Source organism: Telopea speciosissima, chromosome 5 (assembly GCF_018873765.1).
Source record: "Telopea speciosissima isolate NSW1024214 ecotype Mountain lineage chromosome 5, Tspe_v1, whole genome shotgun sequence".
NCBI lineage: Eukaryota > Viridiplantae > Streptophyta > Magnoliopsida > Proteales > Proteaceae > Telopea > Telopea speciosissima.
The window spans coordinates 64,897,197-64,906,622 of NC_057920.1; the positions used below are offsets into that span (position 1 = coordinate 64,897,197).

Genomic DNA, 9,426 nt, shown 5'->3' on the forward strand with positions numbered 1-9,426 from the left:
TTTGGCCCCAAACCGTTTAAATACTTCGACATGTGGGCCTCTCACCCCTCTTTTTTTACCACAGTCCTACAGGCTTGGGAAAAACCTGTCACTGCTTTCTCTTCCCCCCTCATTGCAATTCCTAGAAAGCTCAAAAATGTCATGGCAGCTTTCAAGGATTGGAATTCAAATACTTTTGGGAACATATCTCGACAGGTTTTGGAATGCAAGGACAGACTTGGCTCAATTCAGATTCGGCTACAATCGGGTCACTGCAATGGTTCTTTAGCAGATGAAGAAAAGGCTACTTCTCTTGAGCGTTCTTCCTTACTTGCTCGAGAAGAGAGCTTTCTGAAGCAGAAATCTAGAATCAAGTGGCTTGAGCTGGGGGACTCTAATTCTGCTTATTTTCACAGATCTCTGAAGGCCAAAGTTAATGCAAACTCCATTGTTCATCTTACAGCCCAGGATGTTTCCATTGTCTCCACTGTTAAAGGTATCAAAGACTCGGCTGTTCAGCATTTCAAGGGCCTCTTCACCAGCTCTCAGTTAGCCTCCCCTCCCATCCCGAATGGCCATTGTCAGCTTCTTCTACAACCCTTATCAAGTCAAAGGTATCCACACTTTTCTCTGCCTCATCCCCAAGAAGGACGGTGCCTCTGCTATGAATGATTTCAGGCCCATTGCTCTTTGCAACCTCCTGTACAAATTTATTGCCAAGATCCTTGCTAGGCGGCTCAAAAGTGGGGTGGATATTCTTGTCAGTGACAACCAATCTGCTTTCATCCGTGGAAGACACATCTAGGACAACATCCTTATTTGTCATGACATTGTCAGAGCTTTGAGACTAAAAATCATTCCCTAGCTATGCTCTTGAAGATTGACATCCACAAAGCCTTTGATTCTTCAAGGTGGGACTTCATAAGTCAGGTGATGACCAAGACAGGATTTCCTTGTATCTTTGTCAATTGGATTCAGGCTTGCATCTCTTCCCCAAAGTTTTCTGTGCTTGTTAATGGCAGCCTGGCAGGCTACTTCGATGCCTCTGTGGGAATTAGATAAGGCTGCCCTTTGTCCCCTTATTTGTTTACTATGGCTTTGGAAGCTCTCTCTAGGGACATCCAAATTTGCACTGAACAACAGCTTATTGTGCCTATGCCTAAGTTTAAAGCTCTCAACCTCTCTCATTTAGCCTTTGCGGATGACCTGATGATCTTCTCCAAGGCTTCGTTAGCCTCTCTGGAGTCCATTATGCTTTGCTTGCAGCACTTTCATGAGCTATCGGGCTTACGCATCAACCCCTCAAAGTCCCTCATTTTCTTTGCGGGGGATTCTGGGCTGGACAAGGCTCCTTTGCTTCAGAGATCTGGTTTTCAAGAAGGTCGCCTTCCTGTTAAGTATTTGGGTCTTCCTTTGATCCTTGCCAGGCTTTCAGCTCATCACTGCACTCCTATGCTTGACCTCATTCGGAAAAGGCTGCAATTAGGGAAAGGCAAGCTTCTCTCTTATGCTAGTAGCCTGGTTCTTATCAGAGCAGTCTTAGAATCTTCGTATATCTGGAATCTATGGGTTGCCTCAAGCTACTATAAAGTCCTTGGAATCCCTTTTAACTTCCATCCTCTGGAAGGCCAAAGATACTTCTAGATTTCTTCACCCCCCTCCTTAGGCTGCTGTGTGTCTACCGAAGAATGAAGGAGGCTTGGGCATCAGAAGAATCAAAGAAGTGAACTTGGCTGGTATCTTGAAGTTAATCTGGAAGATTGCTTCAAAGCAAAAGAGCATCTGGGTTGACTGGATATACTCAGGGCCCCTTCGGCATGATTCCATTTGGACGGCTTCCCAGTCAGTTTCACCTAAAGATATTTATCTTCCATTTTCAAAATGTATCATTATAATTGCGATCCGGATAAGTACGGGAAAATTTATTCCGTTTGGAAGTCGGTTCAAGGAATTTTAGTACTTTCAGCTAGATTTGGTATCATTCTGTCGGTTTAGAGAATCCAATAACTAACTGATTTAGAGGAAATCAGTTTCAGCTACAGATCTCTCTCCATTTTCCGAAAACAAATCATTATAATGGCAATCCGGACGAGTATGGACAAATTAATTTCGCCTAGAAGTTGGCTAAACGAATATTTGTACTTTATGCTATTGGGTCTCATTCTGTCGGTCCAAATAATCCAAGACCTGGGCTGATATTTCCTAAAAATCAGTTTCAGCTACAGACCTCTATCTTCGTTTTCCGATGCGTATCATTATAATGGCTAACCGGACGTATATGGACAAAGTTATCTGCTTGGAAGTTGGCCAATGGAATTTTAGTTATTTTAGCTAGATTGGGACTCATTCTTTCGGTCCAGACAGTCCAAGATCTGGGCCGATATTTCCTATAAATTAGTTTCACCTACAAATCACTATCCTCCATTTTTTAAACACATTATAATGGCTAACATCCGGGCAGAATAACTTAGCCCATACTCGTCCGGTTAGCCATTATAATGTCTTTCCAAAATGGGGGATAGTGATTTGTAGGTGAATCTGTGAAACTAATCACTATCCTCCATTTTTTAAACACATTATAATGGCTAACATCCGGGCAGAATAACTTAGCCCATACTCGTCCGGTTAGCCATTATAATGTCTTTCCAAAATGGGGGATAGTGATTTGTAGGTGAATCTAATTTATAGGAAATATCGGCCCAGATCTTGGATTATCTGGACCGAAAGAATGAGTCCCAATCCAGCTAAAATATCTAAAATTCCATTGGCCAACTTCCAAGCAGAATAACTTTATCCATACACGTCCGGTTAGCCATTATAATGATACGGATCGGAAAAAGAAGATAGAGATCTGTAGCTGAAACTGATTTTGAGGAAATATCGGCCTAGGTATTGGATTCTTTGGACCGACAGACTGAGACCCAATCTAGCATAAAGTACAAATATTCTTTTAGCCAACTTCCAGGCGAAATTAATTTGTCCATACTCGTCCAGATCGCCATTATAATGACATATTTTTGGAAAAAGGACAGATATCTGTAGCTGAAACTGATTTAGAGGAAATCAGTCAGTTATAGGATTCTCAAAACCGACCGAATGAGACCAAATCTAACTGAAAGTACTAAAATTCCTTGAACAAACTTCCAAGCGGAATCAATTTTCCCTTACTTATCCGGATCGCAATTATAATGATACGTTTTGAAAATGGGAGATAAATATCTTGAGGTGAAACTGATTTAAAGGTAATATCGGCCCAGTTCTTGGATTCTCTAGACCGACAGAATGAGGCCAAATCAAGCTGAAGTAATAAATTCCTTAAGCCAACTTCCGGGCAGATTAACTTTGCACATACTTGTCGGGTTCGCTATTATAATTATGTGTTTACAAAAAATGGGAGATAGAGATCTATTGGTGAAACTAATTCAGAGGAAATATCGGCCTCTTGGATTCTTTGGACCAATAGAATGAGACCCAATCAATCAAAAAGTACTTAAATTCTTAGGGCCAACTTCCGGGCGGAATAACTTTGCCATACTCGTCCGGTTGGCCATTATAAAATGTATTTGAAAATAGGAGAAAGATCAGTAGGTAACACTAATTTACAGGAAATATCGCCCAAGTACTTGCACTCTCGAGACCGAAAGAATGAGACCCAATCCTGCATAAAGTACATAAATTCCTTGAGCAAACTACCAAGCAGAATAAAGTATCCCATAATCGTCCGGTTCACAATTATAAGGATATTTATTTGGAAAAGGAGATAGAGATCTGTAGGCGAAACTGATTCAGAGGTAATATCAGCCCAGCTCTTGGATACTCCCGACCGACAGAATGAGACCCTATTCGGTAGAATGTACTAAAATTCTTACGGCCAACATCTGGGAAGAATAACTTAGCCCATACTCATCTGGTTAGCCATTATAATATGCGTTACAAAAATGGGAGATAGTGATTTGTAGGTGAAACTAATTTATAGGAAATATTGGCCCAGATCTAGGATTATCTGGACCGATAGAATGAGACCCAATCCAGCTGAAATTACTAAAATTCCATTGGCCAACTTCCAGGCGGAATAACTTTATCCATACACTTCTGGTTAGCCATTATAATCATACGCATCGGAAAGAGCTAGGGATCTGTAGCTGAAACTGATTTAGAGGAAATATCGGCCCAGGTCTTGGATTCTCTAGACCAACAGAATGAGACCCAATATAGCATAAAGTACAAATATTCCTTTAGCCAACTACCAAGCGGAATTAATTTGCCCATACTCATCCGGTTCGCCATTATAATGATACGTTTTCGGAAAAAGGAGAAAGTGATTTGTAGCTGAAACTTATTTACAGGAAATCAGTCCAGTTCTTAGATTCTCTAAACTGACAGAATGAGACCAAATCTAGCTAAAAGTACTAAAATTCCTTAACCAATTTCCAAGCGGAATAAATTTTCCCATACTTATCAGGATTGCAATTATAATGATATGTTTTGAAAATGGGAGATAAAGATCTTCAGGTGAAACAGATTCAGAGGTAATATTGGCCCAGTTCTTGGATTCTCTAGACTGACAGAATGAGACCAAATATAGCCGAAAGTACTAAAATTCCTTGTACCAACTTCCGGGTGGAATAAATTTTCTCATACTCATCTATGCTGCAAATATAATGATACATTTTCGAAAATAGGAGATCCAAATTTTCTCATACTCATCTCTTCCCCAAAGTTTTTTGTGCTTGTTAATGCAGGCTACTTCGATGCCTCTTTGGGAATTAGACAAGGCGGCCCTTTGTCCCCTTATTTGTTTACTTTGGCTTTGGAAGCTCTCTCCAGGGACATCCAAATTTGCACTGAACAACAGCTTATTGTGCCTATGCCTAAGTTTAAAGCTCTCAACCTCTCTCATTTGGCCTTTACGGATGACCTAATGATCTTCTCCAAGGCTTCGTTAGCCTCTCTGGAGTCCATTATGCTTTGCTTGCAGCACTATCATGAGCTATCGGGCCTGTGCATCAACCCCTCAAAGTCCCTCATTTTCTTCACGAGGGATTCTGAGCTGGACAAGGCTCCTTTGCTTCAGAGATCTGGTTTTCAAGAAGGTCACCTTCCTATTAAGTATTTGGGTCTTCCTTTGATCCCTGCCAGGCATTCAGCTCATCACTGCACTCCTATGTTCGACCTCATTCGGAAAAGGCTGCAATTATAGAAAGGCAAGCTTCTCTTATATGCTGGTAGGCTGGTTCTTATCAGATCAGTCTTGGAATCTTCGTATATCTGGAATCTATGGGTTGCCTCAAGCTACTATAAAGTCCTTGGAATCCCTTTTAGCTTCCATCCTCTGGAAGGGCAAAGATACTTCCAGATTTCTTCACCCCCTTCCCTGGGCTGCTGTGTGTCTGCCGAAGAATGAAGGAGGCTTGGGCATCAGAAGAATCAAAGAAGTGAACTTGGCTGGTGGTATCTGGAAGTTAATCTGGAAGATTTCTTCAAAGCAAAAGAGCATCTGGGTTGACTGGATATACTCAAGGCCCCTTCGTCATGATTCCATTTGGGTGGCTTCCCTTTCAGTTTCACCTAAAGATATTTATCTCCCATTTTCAAAACGTATCATTATAATTGCGATCTGGTTAAGTATGGGAAAATTTATTCCGCTTGGAAGTTGGTTCAAGGAATTTTAGTACTTTCAGCTAGATTTGGTCTCATTCTGTCGGTTTTGAGAATCCAATAACTAACTGATTTCCTCTAAATCAGTTTCAGCTACAAATCTCTCTCCTTTTTCCGAAAACATATCATTATAATGGCGATCCGAACGAGTATGGACAAATTAATTTTGCCTGGAAGTTGGCTACAGGAATATTTGTACTTTATGCTAATGCGACTCATTCTGTCGGTCCAAAGAATGCAAGACCTGGGCCGATATTTCCCAAATACAAGTTTCAGCTACAGATCTCTATCTTCTTTTTTCCGATGCGTATCATTATAATGGCTAACCGGACGTTTATGAACAATGTTATTCTGCTTGGAAGTTGGCCAATGGAATTTTAGTTATTTTAGCTGGATTGGGACTCATTATTTCAGTCCAGATAATCCAAGAACTGGGCCGATATTTCTTATAAATTAGTTTCACCTACAAATCACTATCCCCCATTTTTTAAACACATTATAATGGCTATCCAGACGAGTATGGGCTAAGTTATTCTGCCCGGATGTTAGCCATTATAATGTGTTTCTAAAATGGGGGCTAGTGATTTGTAGGTGAAACTAATTTATTGGAAATATCGGCCTAGATCTTGGATTATCTGGACCAAGAGAATGAGTCCCAATCCAGCTAAAATAACTAAAATTCCATTGGCCAACTTCCAAGCGGAATAACTTTGTCCATACACGTCCGGTTAGCCATTATAACGATACGGATCGGAAAAAGAATATAGAGATCTATAGCTGAAACTGATTTTGAGGAAATATCGGCCCAGGTCTTAGATTCTTTGGACCAAAAGAATGAGACCCAATCAAGCTTAAAGTACAAATATTCCTTTAGCCAACTTCCAGGCGAAATTAATTTGTCTATACTCGTCCGGATCGCCATTATAATGATATGTTTTCGCACAAAGGAGAGAGATCTGTAGCTGAAACTGATTTAGACGAAATCAATCAGTTATTGGATTCTCTAAACTGACAGAATGAGACCAAATCTAGCTGAAAGTACTAAATTTCCTTGAACAACTTCCAAGCGGAATAAATTTTCCCATACTTATCCGGATCACAATTATAATGATAAGTTTTGAAAATGGGAGATAAATATCGTTAGGTAAAACTGATTTAGAGGAAATATTGACCCAGTTCTTAGATTCTCTAGACTGACAGAATGAGACCAAATCCAGCCGAAAGAAATAAAATTCCTTTAACCAACTTCCAGGCGGAATAAATTTTCTCATACTCATCCGTATATCAATTATAATGATACATTTTCGAAAATAGGAGATAAAAATATTTAGGTGAAACCTATTTAGAGGTAATATCGGCCCAGTTTTGGGATTCTCTGGACCGACAGAATGAGGACAAATCTAGCCGAAAGTAATAAATTCCTTGAGCCAACTTCCGGGCAGATTAACTATGCACATACTTGTCGGGTTCGCTATTATAATTATGTATTTACAAAAATGGGAGATAGAGATATGTTGGTGAAACTAATATGAGGAAATATCGGCCTCTTGGATTCTCTGGACCAATAGAATGAGACCCAATCAATCAAAAAGTACTTAAATTCTTAGGGCCAACTTCCGGGCAGAATACCTTTGCCATACTTGTCCAGTTGGCCATTATATTATGTATTTTGAAAATAGGAGAAACATCAATAGTTAACATTATCTCGGGACCGAAAGAATGAGACCCAATCCAGCACAAAGTACATAAATTCTGAGCAAACCACAAGGCAAAATAAAGTATCCCATAATCGTCCGGTTCGCAATTATGATGATATGAATTTGGAAAAGGAGATAGATATTTGTAGGTGAAACTGATTTAGAGGTAATATCAGCCCAGCTCTTGGATACTCCCGACCGACAGAATGAGACCCTATTCAGTAGAACGTACTAAAATTCTTATGGCCAACATCCGGGAAGAATAACTTAGCCCATACTCATCTGGTTAGCCATTATAATATGTGTTACAAAAATGGGAGAGAGTACTTTGGAGGTGAAACTAATTTATCGGAAATATTGGCCCAGATCTTGGATTATCTGAACCGATAGAATGAGACCCAATCCAGCTGAAATTACTAAAATTCCATTGGCCAACTTCCAGGCGGAATAACTTTATACATACACGTCCAGTTAGCCATTATAATGATACGCATCGGAAAAAGGAGATAGAGATCTGTAGCTGAAACTGATTTAGAGGAAATATCGGCCCAGGTCTTGGATTCTCTGGACCAACAGAATGAGACCCAATATAGCATAAACTACAAATATTCCTTTAGCCAACTACCAGGCGGAATTAATTTGCTCATACTCTCAGGATGGTTCCAATGTCTCCACTGTTAAAGGTATCAAAGACTTGGCTGTTCAGCGCTTCAAGGGCCTCTTCACCAGCTCTCAATTGGCCTCCCCTTTCATCCCGAATGGCCTACTCAACAAATTCATCCCCACGGCCTCCCTCTATAACTCTTTAAGCTCCATTCCTAATGAAGATGAGATTACGGCTGCCATCCTCTCTCAAGGTTTCGGGAGCCCCAGGCCCGGATGGCTTCAGTATGGGGTTCTTTTTAGCTTCCTGGGACATTATCAAGCTGGATCTTATTGCTGCCATTGTCAGCTTCTTCTACAACCCTTATCAGGTCAAAGGTATCCACACTTTTCTCTGCCTCATCCCCAAGAAGGGCAGTGCCTCTGCTATGAATGATTTCAAGCCCATTGCTCTTTGCAACCTCCTGTACAAATTTATTGCCAAGATCCTTGCTAGGCGGCTCAAAAGTGTGGTGGATATTCTTACAGTGACAATTAATCTGCTTTCATCCCTGGAAGACATATCTAGGACAACATCCTTATTTGTCATGACATTGTCAGAGCTTTGAGACTAAAAATCATTCCCTAGCTATGCTCTTGAAGATTGACATCCACAAAGCCTTTGATTCTTCAAGGTGGGACTTCATAAGTCAGGTGATGACCAAGACAGGATTTCCTTGTATCTTTGTCAATTGGATTCAGGCTTGCATCTCTTCCCCAAAGTTTTCTGTGCTTGTTAATGGCAGCCTGGCAGGCTACTTCGATGCCTCTGTGGGAATTAGACAAGGCTGCCCTTTGTCCCCTTATTTGTTTACTATGGCTTTGGAAGCTCTCTCTAGGGACATCCAAATTTGCACTGAACAACAGCTTATTGTGCCTATGCCTAAGTGTAAAGCTCTCAACCTCTCTCTTTTGGCATTTGCGGATGACCTGATGATCTTCTCTAAAGCTTCATTAGCCTCTCTAGAGTCCATTATGCTTTGCTTGCAGCACTTTCATGAGCTATTGGGCCTGCACATCAACCCCTCAAAGTCCCTCATCTTCTTTGCGGGGGATTCTGAGCTGGACAAGGCTCCTTTGCATCAGAGATCTGGTTTTTAAGAAGGTCGCCTTCCTGTTAAGTATTTAGGTCTTCTTTTGATCCATGCCAGGCTTTCAGCCCATCTTTGCACTCCTATGCTTGACCTCATTCGGAAAAGGCTGCAATTATGGAAAGGCAAGCTTCTCTCATATGCTGGTAGGCTGGTTCTTATCAGATGAGTCTTGGAATCTTCGTATATCTGGAATCTATGGGTTGCCTCAAGCTACTATAAAGTCCTAGGAATCCCTTTTAGCTTCCATCCTCTGGAAGGGCAAAGATACTTCCAAATTGCTTCACCCCCTTCCCTGGGCTGCTGTGTGTCTGCCGAAGAATGAAGAAGGCTTGGGCATCAGAAGAATCAAAGAAGTG

General features: G+C 40.9%; 1 protein-coding gene across 1 annotated transcript; it reads left to right on the forward strand.

Annotated features, from left to right (window-relative positions):
• The first annotated feature begins 8,567 nt into the window (after positions 1–8,567).
• On the forward strand, positions 8,568–9,077 carry LOC122663273 (secreted RxLR effector protein 78-like). The gene has a single exon (XM_043858957.1). The coding sequence runs from the start codon at positions 8,568–8,570 to the stop codon at positions 9,075–9,077; it is 510 nt and encodes a 169-aa protein (XP_043714892.1).
• The last annotated feature ends 349 nt before the right edge of the window (positions 9,078–9,426 follow it).

Excerpts from the sequence above, each read along its gene's own strand:
- LOC122663273 (XM_043858957.1), top strand. The coding sequence starts at position 8,568 with ATGCTCTTGAAGATTGACATCCACAAAGCCTTTGATTCTTCAAGGTGG.